Source organism: Andrographis paniculata, unplaced genomic scaffold (genome assembly GCF_009805555.1).
Source record: "Andrographis paniculata isolate CXL003 unplaced genomic scaffold, ASM980555v1 Contig59END, whole genome shotgun sequence".
In the NCBI taxonomy this organism is placed as follows: Eukaryota; Viridiplantae; Streptophyta; class Magnoliopsida; order Lamiales; family Acanthaceae; genus Andrographis; species Andrographis paniculata.
In genome coordinates this window covers 212,413-232,567 of record NW_026137594.1, presented here as the reverse complement: position 1 = coordinate 232,567, position 20,155 = coordinate 212,413, and the positions used below count along the sequence as shown (strand labels likewise).

The following is a 20,155-nucleotide window of genomic DNA, read 5'->3' as shown; positions in this document are numbered from 1 at the left end:
TTGTTTCCTCATTTGACCGGATATGAATTTTAAAAATAGATATAAAAATTGGTGGGAATTACTGTTTGCACATATATGATTAATGACTGCATTTCTCTAATTAAGCTTTTGGGTGAGATCGGTTATTGAGTATCCGATATGGTATTAAGAGTCTTGGTTAAGGCCGTTTGGATTGGCTTCTGACAGGAGCTTTTAGCTTCTACTTCTAAAAAAAGCAGTTTACACCATTGACTTATGTCCAAAAGCAGAAGCAGTTTTTGAAGTTGAAAAGTGCTTTTTTCAGAAGCACATTGAAATAAACAGAAGTACTTTTCAGTTAAAATTATTGTTTTATCTTTAATAATAATAAGAAGAAATACAATAATATAATATAATATAAAAATAAAGATATTTTAATACAAATTAAAAAATATAATTAATTTATTAATTTTAATTTATGTACTATATTTGGATTAAAATTAAAATTTAAATACCGAATGTAAATAGGAATATATAAATTTTTTAATTATACTTTATAAAATTTTAAAATAAATTATAAAATACAAATTATATAATATTATACTGTAATTTTATGTTTAATTGATATATTATTCTTAAATTAAAATTTTAAAATATAAATAATCAAAATTTAAAAGTATACTTTTTATACTTTAATTTAAAATATTTAAATATAATTTATAAAATTTAAATTAAATTATAAAAGTGTTATAGAAAAATACTAGTATTATATTAACCGCATGTCCTTTTAATAAATTTTAATAGTTTAAAAGCAATTTCAACTATATAACGTCCAAATAACTTTTTACGAAAAACTGCTTTTATAATGATTTATCCAAACACAAAATCGAACTGCTTCTGCTTTTGACTTCTACTTATTTTTTTAAGCTAATCCAAACAGGCCATAAGTCTCTAGCATATGATAGAAATTTTTACTTTTGTTTAGATAAAATAAAAGGAGAAAAAAATTGAATGACGAGTATGTATGAATCTCCATAAATAGCTAGCTTGATATATATATATATATATAGTTGAACAGTTGACATTTCTCATATATTTATAGAATTTCTTTTTTCTAATGTAAAAAACAGCTGTTTTGACTTTTGTTTCTACAATATCCCATTTATAATAAAAATATTTGTTTATATGCTAAAAATATATAAATGAATATTTTTCATTCTAAATATAATATATATATATATATATATATATTATATAAGTGAAGATATCCTCAATTAATTAAAAAGACATATACACATGCACACATCTATTATATTTAAACGTATTCATATATAGCATGCTCTGGAATGTTGGGAAGATAGATATCCATTTTCTAACATATACAAATTTATAAATAGAACTTGCAAGAAAAAGGATTTATTTATTCATGTTCTATTTTCCATATTTGTATAATAATTAATATACATATAGCTCACATTGTATTATTTATAATTTTTTAATAAAAATTACATTATTTAATTTTATAAGATATTAAAAAAAAAAAAAAATTACTTCATCCAAACAATATTATTTGCATAAATCTCAATAATTTTATTTTATTTTATTTTAAAAAAAAAAAAAACTTATTCTGTTGATGGCATTTGAAATCAAGGAGATGCCTTTACTTGTAAAATGTAATATTTGGTTTCACTCATCTAAAATTTATTTTTAAAAAACGTATCAAATTAAATACTTATTTTATTTATTTATTATATTACATTAAAATATAATTTTACCTTTAAAATATCACATTAATACATATTTATTTTATATCAAACAAACTATTTTAACTCAAAATTTTACTATTCAAAGTAAAAAATCAAATAGTTAGTTTCATATAAAAGATTGCATGTAATATTTAATACTCCATTAGTCAGATAAAAATAATTTATTTCCGTTCACCATGAAAATTAAATATATATATATATATATTTTATTGAAAATAAAAAATAAATTATATCATTATCCTTATATTTCAGTAAAACTATGCAAATATCCCATGTTTAAATTATGAAGTAGATTGTGGAGAAACTCTTATATGAGTATATTGGATGCAGATGGTCTGTTCTGTTTGTTTAAAGATTTTTAAGAAAATTTTTACTAGTTATTAAAAATTTTCATATAAAAAAATTAATTAAATATCTTGTTTATTATTATTTATATTATACTTAAAATATAATTTTATAATTAAAGTGTCGTATCAATATATAAAACAAATTCATGCTAATTAACTAATTATAATACACATTATATAATAAAGTATAAATAATGGATATAATGCCATAACAAGCAAAGTGTCGCTTTGGCCGAGTGGTTAAGGCGTGTGCCTGCTAAGTACATGGGGTTTCCCCGCGAGAGTTCGAATCTCTCAGGCGACGGTTAGTTTTCATTTTTTGTCACGTGTCGGCTGGTTACAATCACTTTCAACCGGGGAATTTTGGGTAAAAATGAAAACAACTGCTCTTTAGATTTGTAATGCGATTATATTTATTAAAATGGTGTTCAAAACAAACTTAGTCAAGTATTCAGTTCATGATTTTATAATATATTCTCTACCACTACAAAATCATTTGAATATTAATTTATATTTAATCCTATTCTATTTAATTATTAAAAATAATATTAAGATCATTTTATCAAAATCATAAAAATGACACATTAGTTTATGGAAGTAAAATACGGGCTATATAAATCATCACATAAGAAACTGGGTCTGCCGAATTTTACCGTTGAGACTGAGAGTAGTAAAAATAAATAAATACAGTACATGATTTAAATAATTTGATATAAATAATAAATAAATAAATAAAAATGGAAGGAAACAGACCTTTGTATGACTGACTATTTGGTGTAAAGCGATGGGCAAAACCCTTTTCCGACTCCGACTTCGATATTCAGAATGGAGCGTTGCGCTGCTGGAAGCATCTCGAACCTTTCTTTGATCCTTCCAAACCCGATCGCTTCGAAGCAAATGCAATCGATTATCCACTGCAAAGCTCACTTCCCTTGTTCTACCAACCAAACTTGCTTCGGCTCAGGTAATTCCTCTTCTTTTCTTGTCTTCTCCATTTTTATTTTTTATTTTTTTTGCACAGGTGATGGCAGTGGATCTTAGCTTTCAGCGTTGAAGATGTTTCTAAAATGTTTTAAGAATGATGTTCTAGTGACGTTTAATTTTATAGCTTCGTATTTCAATTCCTGACTCACTTCGGCTTAAGATTTCTAACTTACATTTTCTTTGTTTTTCTGATTGCTGATCCATTTTGGCGATGAGATTAGGGTTGAACTACTATGTTAAGTTTGCTCAGAGGCCTTCAACATCTGTCAAATCCTCGCCGTATACCAATGATAAATCTAAACTAGATGGTGTTGAGAGCGTGAATGATACTCACCTAAATGATAAGAAGGCAGACTTTGACATTCAGCCAACTGAAGATCAGCAGGAAGGAGCATTTGGAAATATTTCGGCACCATTATTGAAGTTTCTTGAGGGTTTTGATATAAAGGTACTTTTCTTAATCCTTCCCGTTTGATGTGTCATAGGTTTTTTTTTTTGGTTATTATGTTTGGATTCTCAGAGATCCTCACAATGAATGGTTATATACGTTGTGATAGAAATGTCACAATTTGGAAAGATATACAATGATTTAATTCATTAGTGTCAATTGTGCTCATTTGTCATATTGGTTGTGAAGCAAAATTGTTCAGTTTTACTACACTTTTTTTTGTTTAAATCTTCAAATGTGTTGTGATGTCAATGAGCTCAGAATGCCTTTTCGATACTTCTGTTTGTTTTGAATCTTAAATGTTCATACACAGTAGTGGCTCAGTTGTGAGCTGAGTATGATGAATGTTTCATAAAAAAGCCGGAGGTATGTATACATGAATAGAAACCCGCAGTGTAATATAGTTTATTATTACAGACGATCTAGCATGTTTGAAAGACCATAAATGGCGGAACTGTGTTGTTCAAGAATATCGCTTCAATTCATCTTTAGAAAGTGCTGTTTATTCTTCAATGTCAGATCTCATAGATTCTGTTTTCCAGCTTAGCTACGAGGAACTCTATCCCATTGTTGCTTATGGTGGCGGAGGCCTTGTTGCACTTTGGCTGGCTGCTTCTATCCTTGATGCTATCGAATCTATTCCGCTGGTGAGTCTCTCGTTGTTAGTTAAAAAAAATATCCCTATTCACTAACTACAAACCACTGAAATTGATTTCACCTTGATCAAACTCAGTTCCCAAAAGTGTTGGAACTTGTCGGTCTTGGCTTCACTATTTGGTTCAGCTCCCGGTTTTTAATTTTCAAGGTTGGAATCCCTCTTATCCCTTGCAGAAACTCGCCTGCTGCCTTTTTGCTCCAATCTGAATCAGTTGATTTTTGTTTCAGGAAAATAGGGATGAATTGATCGGTAGAATCGAACATGTTAAGAAGCAGATGCTTGGCTCAGAGGATGATTAGTGGTACGATTGCTTAATACCAATTTCCAAACTTTTAACAGTCTGATAGATTTCCTAACATCGGCTTGCTGTCCATCTTCATCAAGAAGCCTGATTTAGTTTGTTTTTTTGCCTTGACAGGCCGCATGACATGAACTATTTTGTGTGGTTCGTATGTCCTAAATCTAGCTTGTCGTTGTTGCTACTTAGTTCAACATACGATTGGATATAACATACATTCATCTTGGAATTGTCTAAGTTTTGTGACTTAAATTTTAGCATTTGTAAGTGAAGCAACATTTGATCCTATAAAACGATGAACAGCCAATGGTTTGAAACATAAGCTCCGTTTGGACAGATGTTTTGAAAAATTATGATAATTGTAGGTATTTCATGCGATGTTTTATAAGAGAAAAAATTAATCGATTTAAGCTTTTGAAATAAAAGTTTTGGTGAAAATAAAGCATGTGTTGTGGTCCTTGTGGATTGTCGATCCCTTCTTAGTTATGTGTTGTTATTTATCTCTTTGGTATTTTGTTTTTGAAAATTTAATAAATTTATTTATAGATATGTGATGTAACTAACAATCCCTTTTTAGATGGCTGATTGATTTAATCTAGGGTGATAGATTAATAACCAGACATTTGGCAATAAGATGCATTCGTTTTTTAGAGTATGTCGTAACAATTTTGAACTTATATATATTTGTTCTGATGGATCTGCAAATATCATGATGCATCAACCAAAATTCTTATACCAACAAATGGATATACTTGTATTGTTGCTTAAAACTGTTCGAATGTTCTTATTTGTGGCTGTACCATTGATATGCACAAAAGGTTGTACGTAAAAGTAAAACAAGACCTTAATATGTTCATACACTTCTACCATCTTCCTTTTGACAATTGGAGCTATATATATATATATATAAAAAAAAAAAAAAAAAAAAAAAAAAAAAAAAAAGAAGAAGAAGAAGAAAAAACACAAACAAAATCAATATAGATGTTCAAATTATGTAACTAATTTCAGTTTTTTTTAAAAAAAAATAAAAAATTATTAATGTAAAAGCTAACATTAAAACTATATTTAATAGCATTATAAATTATTACAAAAATTAATATTTTACTGAATTATCTAATTACGGTATATAGGATTAAGTAATTAAAAAATATAAATGAAATTATGTGGGACAAATTTGAATAATAGTATTTTTTTATTTGAAATAAGAAATAATAATAATAAAAATACCCTAATTTAGCCGAAAAAGGATCAAACCACTTCAAAATACGGACTATATAGTTAAATTGATCTATTTAAGCTGATAGTACTTTTCCTTTTGTCCTGTAAATATTTATTATTTATATTTTTATTTCATTAAAAAAATATTTTTTTATTATAATAAAATAAAAAATATTTTAATATTAAAATATCTTTAATTTTTATATAAATTACCAACAGTCAAAACACATTATTAGATATATAGATAAAATGCAAAAGACGAATATTAATATTATTATATCATATTTTTACTATATTATTTTTTACAATATATTATAAAAATATTATTTTTTTTAGTATAACCCAATTCTCTTGTAAAATGGGTTGAAGTGGGCTAATACAACAATCACCCATTTTTGGGTTTATTTCGTTACCTATTCAAATTATAATTGAAAATAAATTTACATGAAACATATTTAATTAATATTTTATTTATACTAGAATAATATATAAATTTATTTAATTTTAAAATTATATATAATAAAATATATACATCAATATTATTTTTTAAAAAAATTATATAATATAAATAAAAATATATATTTATAAAAATTAATATATCTTAAGTTTATAATTATAAAATTTTAGATGTATATAATTATATTTATTTATTAAAAAAATAATTTTTTTTAAAATATATCGCATGTTAAAAAAGAAAAAGTCAATTTAACACAATCTTAAATTTTCTTTTTTTCTAATATTTATTTTAAATATATTGGAATAGCGGTAGAGTTATTTACAGTTTGCTCCTTGCAGTATACTGTTATTTCAATCGAAGACCAAATTTTGAAATAGAAATGTCTGAAAAGGAAAGAATAGAGTAACGGTCCTGAGATTTCAAAGTTCAAACGCTGCAGCGCTCTCTGCCTCTCCGTCTCCATTTCTTTCCTTTCTTTCTACTCTGCAATATTTCTTCCGTTTCTCACACCCAAAGCTTCAACTTTAATGGAGAAAATCAGTTTTAACCCGTACATGCTCAACTCAGAAGCCCCTATTCTTTGCCCACGCGCCTCTTCTTCTTCGAGTGTTGATGGGGAAATGCCGAGAAATGAGGATCAAGAAACTCACGTTTTGCCCTTGGCGGAAGATGGAAACGAAGATTCATTAGCTGATTCGATGGTTTGTTATTCTGGTTTGAGATTAGTCACCACTGGCTTCACAAATCCTAGCTGTACAGGTTTGTCTCTTCGAGTATTGAATCGAATTTTTGAATTGAAAATAGTCGGTTCTTTTTGCGATGTTATTTTCATTTTGAAGTGTTCTTGTCGAAATTATGTTATTCAAACCTAAACCCTAATTTTTCGTTAGAAATTAATCCAAGAAAATGGTGCTGTGAACTAAATTCTGAACCTCGGGTATTCGATTAGATGATAGTTAGAGTTTATAGGTTCGCTAATAAAGCTAAAGTTTGGTGAATACTTTACGAAAATTTAAAATGGTTTTAGCTTGAACATTCTTATGAGATCCTTCGATTCTGTATTAACCATTCTATTTGTTGAGATGATTGTGGTTTTGGAAAAGAAGATGATTTGGTGTTTGTTTCTTTACTTTGAGAATTCCCACTAAAGAAACTTAATTGTTGAATCTTTGATTGTAACCCTTGCTTCCTTGATTCAGATGAAATTCTTCATTTTGTCAACGCTGGAGCAATATCCCCTGTTGCATCGGAATCCGGAATTAACTTTCTGGAAGACAAATATTTTGAAGGTGGAGATGCATTTCAAACAGAGGAATTCATAACTGATGGTGGAGATGCTCCATTCATTTACCAGTCGGCGCGATTAGGAGATTTCTGCTATCGCATAGACGATCTCCACCCCGGAGACTATATTGTCGATCTTCACTTTGCGGAAATAATCAACACATTCGGGCCGAAAGGGATGCGAGTGTTTAATGTGTATCTGCAGGATGAAAAGGTCAGACATTATATACTCTTGTTTATAGTCGATACTCCTAAATACTATCTCTTGTTGTTTATTAACATTTAAAAAGCTTTGATGATGCAGATATTATCCGATCTTGATATATTCTCGATTGTTGGATCCAACAAACCTTTGCAATTGGTCGGTGCCAGAGTTTCGATCAAACAAGATGGTGTTCTTGTTTTAAGGTTTGAAGGGATTATTGGAAGCCCGATACTTAGTGGAATCTGTGTTCGAAGACCTACCAAGATGTTGGGTATCTTTCCTTCCCCGGTTAAAGTTTCTTCAACTCGACATGGTGCTTTAGATTGATTTTTTGTAATTTGTGGTTTTTCGTTGCAGCACCTCAGGTGAATCAGGAACATTTTGTCTGTAAGAACTGTTCTACAGAGATGGAGTATCCTTCAGCTCAGGTATGTATGGTTAAACACTTGGCTTAAATTTGACCAGTTTCTGGGGTCGTGATATCTTATGAATTTTTCGATATTTCAGAAAAAAGTGCTGAGAACAAAATTGGTAGATAAATATGAGAAAAACATACAAGACTTGAAAGATCTGTTGCAGAGGAAGACAGACGAGTGCTATCAATCATGGATGTCTTGGACTTCTGCTAATGAGCAGCTGCAGAAGGTCAGGATGGAACTCGACAACAAAACTTTCCAAACATATTCCCTTGGTAAGCTTTAGAGTTAGAAATGACAGAGTTCTTTTAGTCACTCATTTACCATAGATTCACATATTGTACTTTATTCCACACACCTTTCTTTTTGGTAATTGTTTCTATTGATGTATACACACTTTTGCAATCTGTTAGTTTAAGTTTCAATAAGTTCCTTGATGCTCAAATCATACAGATCAAGCTCTAGGAAAACAACGCGACGAACTGAAAAATATATCAAGCAAGTATCATCGTGAACAAAAGTTGTGGACAGCAGCAATCAACAATTTAGAGCAGAAAGTAAAGGTTGATATCACGTTGCCGGACTGAAACTTTTTGCTTACATAACTCTTGTACAATGAATTTCATAAGTTGAAATGGTATGTGTGTGCAGGGAATGAAAAGGGATCACTCTCAGCTTTCTCAGGAAGCACATGAATGCGTCGCCTCCATTCCTGACTTGACTAAAATGGTATCAGCTGTTCAGACACTCGGTGAGCTTGTGCCAATGATGTCCGTTTTAGTATGCATACAACAAACTATATGTAATCTCGAATCTCTGATGCAGTTGAACAGTGTGAGGATCTCAAATTGAAATACAATGAGGAGCAAGTGAAAAGACGGAAGCTATTTAATGAAGTTCAGGAAGCCAAAGGTTTGTGTATGATTGTCGTATTGTGTTTGATTTTATTTGGGATGCCTTTCCCTCCATCTTATAAAATTCAAACCTGAAATCTGTATCAGGAAACATCAGGGTGTTTTGCCGGTGTCGTCCACTGAGCAAGCGTGAGGTCGGGGCAGGCTGTGACTCTGTGGTGGATTTCGATGCAGCCAAGGATGGAGAGCTAGGAATTCTGAACAATGGCTCTACAAAAAGGACTTTCAAATTTGACCGTGTTTACACACCAAAAGATGATCAAGGTCCTTCGAACAATTCTTGCATTTATATAGCAGCATTTATCCATTTTGTTCTTAACTTACATTTTGTAGTCCCATTGAACAGTTGATGTGTTTGCTGATGCCGCACCAATGGTGGTATCAGTGCTGGATGGATACAATGTTTGTATATTTGCTTACGGACAAACCGGAACAGGCAAGACGTTCACGATGGAGGGCTCTGAGGCGAATAGGGGAGTCAATTACCGGACAGTGGAAGAATTATTCAAAATATCCAAGGAGCGGAGTGATAGTCACAAGTATGACATTTCTGTCAGTGTGCTTGAAGTCTACAACGAACAGATACGGGACTTGCTCGCTGTAGAGACCTCCAAGAAGTAATTTGTTTCTTAAAATCATCTTAACTACACGTTCGAATGAAATAGCTGACATTCTGTCGAATATTTCCAGGTTGGAGATAAAACAAGCTTCAGAAGGATGCCATCATATTCCTGGAATTGTCGAAGCCAAAGTGGAAAACATTCAGCAAGTATGGAATGTTCTTCAGGCAGGAAGCAGCGCCCGATCCGTTGGATCAAATAATGTGAATGAGCACAGTAGTCGATCTCACTGGTAAGTAGTAACATCTGCTACAATATCTGTACTTATGGTTCTTTGAGTCATGATATATATATATATGCATGTATATATCAGCATGCTTTGCATTATGGTAAGAGCAAAGAACTTGATCACCGGAGATTGCACCAGAAGCAAGCTTTGGCTTGTGGATTTAGCCGGAAGCGAGAGGCTTGCGAAGACGGATGTGCAAGGAGACCGTCTTAAAGAGGCTCAGAATATCAATAGATCGCTCTCAGCTCTTGGAGATGTGATATCTGCTCTAGCAAATAAAAGTAGCCACATACCATACAGGTTTGTTTGTTCTAATCATCGATCATTACTGTGTGTTGCATATGATTCAATGTAGCCTTAACTTCGTCGTTTGATGGATTGTTCTACTTTCAGGAACTCCAAATTAACTCATCTACTACAGGACTCATTAGGTAGACGATCTTCCATCTAATTTATTTGAGACTATAGAATTTTTCATACTTAGATAGCCGGCATGTATTTCATGTTTTTGCAGGTGGTGACTCGAAAACATTAATGTTTGTGCAAATCAGTCCTTCCGATCAAGACTTGAGCGAAACACTGAGTTCATTAAACTTTGCAACCCGAGTCAGAGGAGTTGAATTAGGCCCTGCTAGAAAACAGATCGATACAAGTGAGATTCAAAGGACAAAGACATTGGTAAGTCCTGTTATCCTTTGGCCAGTATTTTCAAATATCTAGAGCTTGTGTGAAAATTCACTCTTTGGTATCTGTCTTAAAAAGCTCGACAAGGCGAGGCAGGAATTGAGGTTGAAAGATGAATCCATGAAAAGGCTTGAAGAGAGCTTGCATAATCTAGAAAGCAAGGCCAAAGGGAAGGATCAGATTTACAAAAACCAACTCGATAAAATAAAGGAGCTTGAAGGCCAACTCGAACAAAAATCTTCGGTGTATGGTCAAACCGAGAAGCAGATTCTACATCTTTCAGAGAAATTGAAAGGGAAGGAAGAATGTTGCTCCAAGCTTCAACAGAAGGTATGCACACAATCATACTGAAACAATCAGGCGAGAGCCCCTTATATGGCAAGCCATCTAAGGATCTGTTCTTGTATTTTTGGAAGGTAATTGAACTAGAGAACATGCTCAAACAGCAAGAAGAACTTCAAACGACGACTTACAAAAAGAAGGTTGTTACTTAATTCATTCTGCAATTTCTAATTCTTCACAAAAGATGAATATTTTGGCCTAGACATGAAGGGATTAACAATGTATGTGGTATTGTGTCGAGCAGATTAGTGATCTCGAAAGCCAGCTTAAGGAGCAAGCCGAACAGTCGGAATACAGCTCTCTAACTCTCCAACGACAGGTTTTCATTAACTTTCTGTTACCGTATGATTATGGAAACACATAACAGCTGTATGTAAACCATTTCATGTCTTTAGGTGAAAGAGCTCGAAAGAAGGTTGAAAGAACACGAAGAAAATGAAGAGGTGAAGTCTCTTCGCCAAAAGGTAATTTTTCCTATGCTCACAAGCAAGCCCCCCCTTATCAGACAAGACAATCTTCCCCACTTACAAAAGCTTATGAAGACATGTTTTCATGGCTGCTATGACAGATTTCCGAACTTGAAGACAAGCTGAGAGAGCAAGAAACACAACTCGTCTCAACAATAACAACCACAGACTCTACATATTCGTTGAAATCATCAACCCCCATGGAAGGAAAGAAGTCGTCAAAAGAGGAGCTGGCGAATGAGTCCGAGCACCGTATCCTCAGAAGTTCAAATTCAGTAAATCGCCAAATTAACCATGTCCCGGTTTCATTAAAGGAGCACGAGGCAGGGAGGAAGAAGAGATTTTCGAGCAGCAATGAAGTCGAGAACAAAGCTGTAGTTCCAACTCCAGTGAGCAACAACAGAGGAAGCAGACATTCGGATCCACCTAAGCCGGGCCCTCCCAGAGTCTCGAGAACTTACAAGCCGGCACTCGCTGCACCAAAACAGCCGGTGGTTCGGAGCAAAGTCAACCGCGACCATCCGGAAAATGGAATCAAAGAAAGGGAAAGCAAGAAAAGGATGTGGACAAGGTAAGTAAGTATTTGAATTGAAACATAAGTGATTTCGTGCTGCATATGTTATGTATTCTTCTTCAACTTTTAACTAACTTGATTTGTTGTACTCTGTGATTTCTATATGACCTTTGTTTGAATGAATGTTAACCTTTCTTTAGTACAAATTATTCCAAACAAACACAACATTCTACGGAATTAAACAGTAAAATATGCGTGCACGCCCATCATTTAACATTATATATATATATCAAATGAATACAAATTTTATTATACGACAATGTGTAGCCGGCCAAGAATAGCCCAAATGATCGATATATGGTGACGCACCCCAATATATATCCTTGATTAATTAGTGAGGTTTCAAAGAATCGGCGATGTTGATGACAAATCGATACTTGACATCAGAGTTGAGGAGACGTTGCATGGCCGTGTTCACATACTCCATCGGGATCATTTCCACATCAGGCAATATGTTGTGCTTTGCTGCAAAATCGATCATTTCTTGTGTCTCTTTCAGTCCTCCCGTTGCACTTCCAACAATTGATTTTCGACCTATTGATCATATCATGTGTTGTTAGTTATTTGGATTATATATAACTTTATTGATCAATCGATATCTAATTACAATAGAAAACAATTATAATTACAGAAAAAGAAACTGAGTTGAAATGCATATATAGATACTTGCCAATGAGCAATGGGAAAATAGGTATTTCTAAGCCATGTGGAAGGCCAACCAATATAAGCTTAGCTTCGGGTTTCAATAACTCGACCAACGGTAAAAGAGAGTGTGTTGCAGAAACTGTATCAATTATGCCATCCAATTTACTTCTTGCGCTCTACACATATAAAAATTAAAAATATTTTGATATTAGTGCAGCATAATCACTTTACTACTGTTTTAGAAAATATATAGATTAGTTGTGCATTAACTTACTTGCATTTGGTTTGTATCGGTGCTGACAAGAAAATCATCGGCACCGAGCTTTTCAATGGCCTCTTCCTTCTTACTAGGCGATGTACTAACAACAGTCACTCGACATCCAAATGCCTTGGCGAATTTGACGGCAAGGTGGCCGAGCCCACCGAGGCCAACAATGCCAATTCTCAATCCCGCGCGGTCTAGCTCAAAGTATTTCAAAGGGCTATAAGTTGTGATCCCGGCGCATAAGAGGGGTGCGCCGATGTCAAGGGGGAAGTTTTCCGGCCAACGGATGACAAAGTGCTCGTCGGCCACCATTATGTCGGAGTAGCCTCCATACGTTATGGTTCCGTCGTAGTAAGGCATGCTATAGGTAAGGATTTGTTTGGCGCAATAGTTCTCGAGATTTCTATTACACATGTCGCATTGGTGGCACGACCCGACCAGGCACCCCACGCCTACCTTGTCCCCGCACTTGAATTTTGTCACCTTGTCGCCAACTTCGGTTACTGTCCCGACAATCTCGTGCCTAAACAAATTATCATTTTATCTAAAAGTTTGTCTTTCTTAAATCGAAAAACAAATAAAATAAAATTAGATTACCCGGGAACAATGGGGTATTGGGTGAATCCCAACTCGTTCTTGGCCATATGAAGGTCTGAATGGCAAACACCACAGTATAGAATCTTGATTTGGACATCATGCTCGCCAGTTGCCCTAATTAATTATTTAATTCGTTAATACACCATACATATATGCAACTTAATTATGTATATATAAATTTATTTGAGAATATATGTAATTAGAGTATAAATTGTACCTTCTGGAGAAGTTGAAAGGATAGAAAAGGCCAGAGGTGTCTTTAGCAGCCCATCCGTAAGCCTTCACAGGATGCTCTCTTTCTGCCATTAAATATTAATATTAATTAATTCACTGCAATAATTAACTAAATGAATTAATCAATAGGAAGACAATCCTAGGTAGGGTGTTATTTATACACATTACACAAGGATTCAATTCCCTTATCATTTTTATTATTATTATTTGGAAAATATGCCTCGTGCTGCATGCGCGCACACATTCATTCAGATTGTATGTCTAGTGCCAAAAATCATACACATTTGTTCGTTTCTGTTTTCTCTCTTTTTCACTTATTTTCATTATTTAGTTATAATATTTTATTTTTTTTATATAAAATGCAACATGATATATTTATTATTTATTGGAAATTACAAAAATATATAGAAAAAGATTCAAATAAAGTTTAAAAAAATAGAACCTAATCCATTTTTTTTTCAACCCTTTTTTTAAAAATAATAATAATAATAATATTAACATTTTAAAATTTTCCCTAAAAAGTTTGTAATATTTAACCCATTTTTATCCATAATAATAATAAGAATAATAATAATAATAATGCAGCTTAAACCTTCTGACTTTATGCGAATTATTTCTAATATTATTTTAAGTACTAATTAAGTCTTGAGAGCAAAATAAATAAACAAATATATATATTATACATAATCGTCCAGCCATTTACATCGATCTTGAAGTTGAAGGAGCTTCGAGACGAATGTAATCATACATAATTCCCATCCAAGGGCTCGACCCTCTCGATTGAGTCAAAAATATCGTATTAGTACCCCGACCAAGTCGAGAACTTGATATGTCAACGATGTACAACCAATAGAGCCCATAAATCCCATGCCTTGCTATTGTATTATCCTTTCCTATTTCCCCTGTTGTGAAATCATGTGTCGACTCATTGTTGATCCCAACCTATACAACAAAAACATGTCGGATTTAGATTATATATATATATATGTGTGTGTATATGTGGGTATCAAGATATAGTACCTGTAACTCAGCTTCATTGGCTGATGCAAGGGCAAGTAAAAATGTGTAATTTCCTAATTTCACATTTTCGAGGTTGAATATGATTCTCCACGTGGTTGGTATGTATGTACCATTGTCCATCCTCCTTCAAATCATCAAAGCAAGTAATGTTATTTCATAAAGTATGTTATTATTATTTACATAAATTAAGAAAGTATAAGTAGCACCTGTTAACATGAGCAAAATACCAGTCTGTCTGATACTTGCTTGTTCCAATTTTATAAACTAAGTCTTGGTTCGGGTGGATTTCAGTGTATCGATCCCACAAACCATATTGTCGGAACCAACTACATATCAACCAAAATTGTTTTAAAGTAACACACTATATACAATGAGTTTTTTTTTTTTTTGAATTTTATGTGATAGAATTACTTACTTGCGAGACTGATTAACATACAATCGATTGATGAGCCTCGAATTTGGTTTAGGCACAAAAAATTCAGCAGCAGTACGATCAGGAATCCCAATTTCCCAAAGAGTAGGTCCATTTCTTGGGGGTTCATATAAGATGTTCTTAAGATTAATATGGCTCCCTAACATAAATTTAAATATTGAAGAATCACGATATGTTTCGAGAGTAGAATTCACAATAAGAACAAATAATATAGTAAGTTTCAACATGGGACTTGATCATACTTAGTTCTCTATCACATTTTGTGATATCACCTAAAGTTCAAAGTTCAAATGTGTTACTACTAATGTAAATATATTAGCACCTGGCACGATGTTGATTATAGCATTATATTTGTAGTCTCCGATGTATCCGGGAACCCAACCATATAAACAGTAATTCCCAGCTCGAACATTGTTTATTACAAACATTCCGTTTGCATTGGCTTGAGTCCAAAATTGATAACCCTGAAACAAAAAAGTTATGTTGATGAAACTTCGTGATAAAATTATGTAGTATATTATGAATCAAATTTGAAACCTTATTCTCTGATTGCCATGATCCAAGGTTGCCTGGAGGTGCCAGTCCGATATATGAATACTTTGCCTCTATATACTTCTGACTTATGTATCTGAAATAAAATTTTATACTACTCTTATATATATGCACTTAGCCAAAATCAATAACAATTCTTTTGAAATTGGAAAATTAGTTACCTATCATGAACAAGCAATTGTCCCGACACACTGCCCCTTTGATTAGCACGAGGGAAGTCATGTGATCTTGGAAAATCGTACGGCCAACTTTTGGTTTCCTTAAGCATCTACATATTAGAAAAAGGATGAAAATAATTTATCACAATTATATCATGAATTTACATTTTAAGAGATTGATTAGCAAGAATCTAAACAAGATGATGATTTTACTATCAATATATATAAGGAAAAGCGACATACTTGTTTTTTTGCATCATCCCATAATACAAGAGGATTTTGACCTTGCGATGCTGAATTTAGATAAATAAATACGGGTCCAAAGACCTTTTTCCACGGCTCGTCATTAAGAAATTCTATAATCAATGGTTTTCCAGCGTAGTGGGTACTAAAGAACATCTGAACATGTATTGATGATTGTTAGTTCAATCCATTTTCTACAATATTAAAATTTATACAAATAATATAAGTGTGCTACCGATATACAAATCTATACATGCACGGATGGGCACACACACATATGTACCGATAAAACGATTGGGCCAACATGAGATGTGAGATCCTGTTTTGTTGGACCGCCGGTTTTAAACTCATCACTCGGAGTGATGATCCAAAATCCTGTAAGATGGTTTGGACATATCCAACCATGGACTCGATTATTCTTGTTATCACTCGAGTATTGATATTTATCATCTACCTGTAAAATGACAATATTGTCAATGCATATAATATGTATACATGTGCACTGATTATATATTAAATTTAAAATATGGAAGATAATATTATATTTCATGTGGTTTATAGAAAAATACTTTTCCACTTACAGTAAAAAAATATTTGCATGAAATCTATCTATATTTTGTAAACTCTACACAAAACTTATCATTGGTTAAAATTTAATAAAAAATATATCTCACGTGCTAGTACAACAATTGAGATCACCTATTTGATCACATCTTAGTAGTAGTCCTAACACGTGAAATATATTCTCTATTAAATTTTGATTGATGAGAAATTTTATGTAGAATTTTATAAAATACACATAAACCTCGTACAATTTCTTAACTGTACGTGAGAATCATGATTATTTACAAACCACAAAGGTTATAACTTAATTTACCATTTAAAAAATATAGACATAACATAGATACATATTTATTTATGTATATTCTTCGTGCATACATTACCTCGCCTCGTATCAAATGGTTTCTTGAATTTATTAATAGCACGGCTTCTGGGTATGCAAGTTTTTTACCATTCTCACGGTCCTTGTAACTCGGCATGATCCTTTGCCTTTCATCAGATAATGCCATATATTGAAACCTGATCAATAACAAACAAGATTTAAATTATTATTCATTAAAACTTAAATAGTAAAAAAGTAAAACGAAGATAATATTTATTTACATATTTTTTTGAAGCTTAAACACGATCCGTCCTTCAGTTAGACTCGTACCAGGCCAGCCTTTTAAGCGCTCAACTATTGCATACGAATAAAAACCAGAACCACCCCGCAACATTATGAATCTATAGAGCAATGCAAAGCATTTCGATAAATATAATATATATTGAGCTTATTTATGTACTCTATTGTGAATTCAATCTAATGTGCATTGTATACCTTTTGTCAATATTGAGGGGAAGCCCTTTAGAAGTCGAATTCCATGTTCGAGTAAATGAAAGCTCGACTTGGTTGTCTTCTTCCATTACAACGTGAAAATTTGTCCCTTCAAGCCTTAAATAAGAGTAAATTTATTCAGTTAAATCTACATTGTAGGAAAACAAACACTATTTTACTTTTTTCATTAAGATCCTTATTCTTCATATTCATATCACTTTAAAGCTCTATTTAATTTTGTTTTCAATCTCATTTTCACACCTTATGTTCTACAAGTGTTTTTTCTTGTCCGAAAATATTTTCGTAAGCATTAGTCAGCTTGTTAATAGTATATTAGTTGATACTTACTTGTCAAGATTATCGACTTGATGCCTCGGAGTGCTCCAGATAAAATCCCAATACCTACATTATAGTTTTCTTAATTATATGTCTTGGCATCTCTAAAATTATAAATATATGCCTCCATAATTGAAAAAAAATAAATAAATAAATAAATAAATTTATGTACCCGCGATTATTTTCCTCATTGTCAACTGCGAGTATATTGTCGATGCCATTATATTGTATCCTTACGATCATCCCAGCAGGAATAGACAAAGAAACATTTAGAATGCCATTGTCCAACACAACCTGATGAACATTTATGTATTTTTCTTTTTTTACATTAATTGTTCACATTTCAATAATAATATAATTAAATCATAAGTAAATTATGCATAGACATTAAAAAGAATAATCTGTATTACATGGTCTCCAAGCATATGCAATCGAACCGGAGAAGAATGGATCTTGTAGGGTTTGCTCTCAGGGCTATTTCTGTAACAAAGTATACAAAACTTACATAAATAAATGGGGAAACAAATGGATTATTGCATATTTTAAGAAAATCAATATTAAATACTTCGGAAAAATAAATAAATTACATTATCCTATAAAATCTATAGTTTGATATGCCAAATTAGTGTCAATTTTAGTATAATGACATAGCTTTTCGAGTCAATTAAGGTTAGACTACATATGTTTAAATTGACACTAATTTAGCAAATATATTCCGGATGCACCAAAATAACTTTTATTAAATAGTGTTATAAAATTTTACTTTTCCATACTAAAATAAAAATAAAAGGAACAAATAAGACCCATGTTTCCATAAATCAAATTCCATGCAAAATCCCAATACAAAACAATAAAATTAAACTATAAATAAGGCCAATTGAATATAATAATATATGTAGAGGCATTATCTAACAATTATTTTCATCTAAAAATATATTTATTCAATCAATTTTTTCCTTTTTTTTTTTTTAATATTCAATTTCCGATATATATAATATTTATATTTTAGTTTTAATAATTCAACATATTATTATTATTATTATTATTATTGTTTTATTTGAAATTGAAACCAAAAGACGGCCTTATTGTTGTTCTAATATGTATATATATATATATATTTTTTTTATCATAAAATTTTAAGTTCTCCAATAAAAGTGTGAATATTATTTTTTTTTTCAAAAAATCAAAATAAATTATTTAAATAAAAACTATAAATACAAACCAAATAAATAAATAAAATCACTAACCAAACAAAGAATTTAAGATGGAGAAAACTTAACTGGCCGTGGGGGTGTGCTGCTGCACACACGAAGAAGAAGAAAAGCTGAACAAAAATGGCCAAAACCGGAATCATAGTCATACTTCGATTCGATTCTCTCTCCCCTACACCAAAACAATACATATATATCCTTCATTCCTTCAAAACCATTTCCTAAATACATACATATATACATACCTCTGAATAATAATACACACATTCACAGATGAAGATGATGATGCCTTTTCTGCAGCAAATCTTTAAATACATAATCACTCACTACTTAAATTAGATAAAAAAAAAAAAAAATTTGGGGTAAATTAAATTATGTGAATGCAGGGAGGCAGTAAAATCAACAGTCACACACTCCTCTCCACATTTTTCGTTGTTTTTTCTTTTATCCTACAAAAGTAACCACATTTACCTGTTGTCATTGTTCAATAATATTAAATTGATATATTAAAAAGTTACGTTATAAATGGCAGTTTTTGACCACAATTTTTTCTTCTCTAATTAATAAAGGATGGTTGGTATTAGGTAATAAGGTAAATTTATTGTTATTAACTATGAATATTTTACCGTTTCGGATTTTTTTTCCTTTATTAGGAGGGTGAAGGAAAAGGACAGATTTTAGCGTCACATTAACTAGCGGGTTAGTTGGACGGTAAAACTAATTGATAGAGTTAACACGTGTCACTCTACTATTGGTTGCTTCAAATATGAGAGGAAATATTGGATGAATCTCCACCGTAGATTTGACTTGTTCGGCAACGAACGGCTTGGATTCATCTGTTGTTGCGCAGCAGCGTGTCGAGTTTGACAAGATTGCTTGCCGTAGACAATGAGGTTCTCCTTTGTTTTTTACTTTATACTTGGTATAATTTTTTTTATAAATATCATTTCATTCGATCTACTCATTTTAATTTGGTCTTATTATTTTTAATATTAAAAATATTTTTATATTTATATAATTTTTTACAAATATTATTACATTAATAGTATGATGCACTAATAATTTTTTTTTTATATTTTATTAATTTGTATTATATTTTGATATAATAATAAGTATTCAAATATTAATATGCAAAAAGTAGATAAATAAATTGGAAGGGGACGGATGTAGTATTATATTACATAATTATTTTTGTTTAAAATCATTTAAATTAAATA

General features: G+C 31.7%; 4 protein-coding genes and 1 non-coding gene across 5 annotated transcripts; 3 read left to right on the top strand and 2 right to left on the bottom strand.

The window, feature by feature from the left end:
• The first annotated feature begins 2,293 nt into the window (after nt 1-2,293).
• Nucleotides 2,294-2,375, top strand: TRNAS-GCU (transfer RNA serine (anticodon GCU)). The gene has a single exon. It is a non-coding gene; the product is annotated as a tRNA-Ser (tRNA).
• Nucleotides 2,376-2,827: 452 nt separating this feature from the next.
• Nucleotides 2,828-5,089, top strand: LOC127257856 (protein CURVATURE THYLAKOID 1D, chloroplastic-like). The gene is made up of 6 exons (XM_051284349.1): nt 2,828-3,035; nt 3,277-3,503; nt 4,046-4,150; nt 4,237-4,308; nt 4,389-4,462; nt 4,580-5,089. The coding sequence occupies exons 1-5, from the start codon at nt 2,897-2,899 to the stop codon at nt 4,458-4,460; spliced, it is 615 nt and encodes a 204-aa protein (XP_051140306.1). The 5' UTR covers nt 2,828-2,896; the 3' UTR covers nt 4,461-4,462; nt 4,580-5,089.
• Nucleotides 5,090-6,530: 1,441 nt separating this feature from the next.
• Nucleotides 6,531-11,999, top strand: LOC127258527 (kinesin-like protein KIN-14R). The gene is made up of 19 exons (XM_051285398.1): nt 6,531-6,893; nt 7,334-7,632; nt 7,723-7,894; nt 7,981-8,051; nt 8,131-8,314; nt 8,493-8,602; nt 8,691-8,790; nt 8,865-8,951; nt 9,041-9,217; nt 9,300-9,570; nt 9,644-9,805; nt 9,887-10,102; nt 10,196-10,233; nt 10,317-10,480; nt 10,565-10,816; nt 10,903-10,968; nt 11,073-11,147; nt 11,224-11,292; nt 11,397-11,999. The coding sequence occupies exons 1-19, from the start codon at nt 6,662-6,664 to the stop codon at nt 11,868-11,870; spliced, it is 3,219 nt and encodes a 1,072-aa protein (XP_051141355.1). The 5' UTR covers nt 6,531-6,661; the 3' UTR covers nt 11,871-11,999.
• Nucleotides 12,000-12,075: 76 nt separating this feature from the next.
• Nucleotides 12,076-13,720, bottom strand: LOC127258528 (8-hydroxygeraniol dehydrogenase-like). The gene is made up of 5 exons (XM_051285400.1): nt 13,594-13,720; nt 13,377-13,490; nt 12,789-13,302; nt 12,540-12,690; nt 12,076-12,403 (listed from the first exon to the last, which is right to left on the bottom strand). Exons 1-5 carry the CDS (start codon nt 13,680-13,682, stop codon nt 12,201-12,203), a joined length of 1,071 nt encoding a protein of 356 aa, XP_051141357.1. The 5' UTR covers nt 13,683-13,720; the 3' UTR covers nt 12,076-12,200.
• Nucleotides 13,721-14,309: 589 nt separating this feature from the next.
• Nucleotides 14,310-18,001, bottom strand: LOC127258025 (probable rhamnogalacturonate lyase B). The gene is made up of 14 exons (XM_051284663.1): nt 17,900-18,001; nt 17,740-17,793; nt 17,395-17,508; nt 17,181-17,300; nt 16,961-17,096; nt 16,300-16,470; nt 16,017-16,172; nt 15,777-15,883; nt 15,601-15,691; nt 15,386-15,527; nt 15,055-15,202; nt 14,837-14,956; nt 14,631-14,754; nt 14,310-14,552 (listed from the first exon to the last, which is right to left on the bottom strand). Exons 1-14 carry the CDS (start codon nt 17,968-17,970, stop codon nt 14,310-14,312), a joined length of 1,797 nt encoding a protein of 598 aa, XP_051140620.1. The 5' UTR covers nt 17,971-18,001.
• Between the last annotated feature and the right edge of the window lie 2,154 nt (nt 18,002-20,155).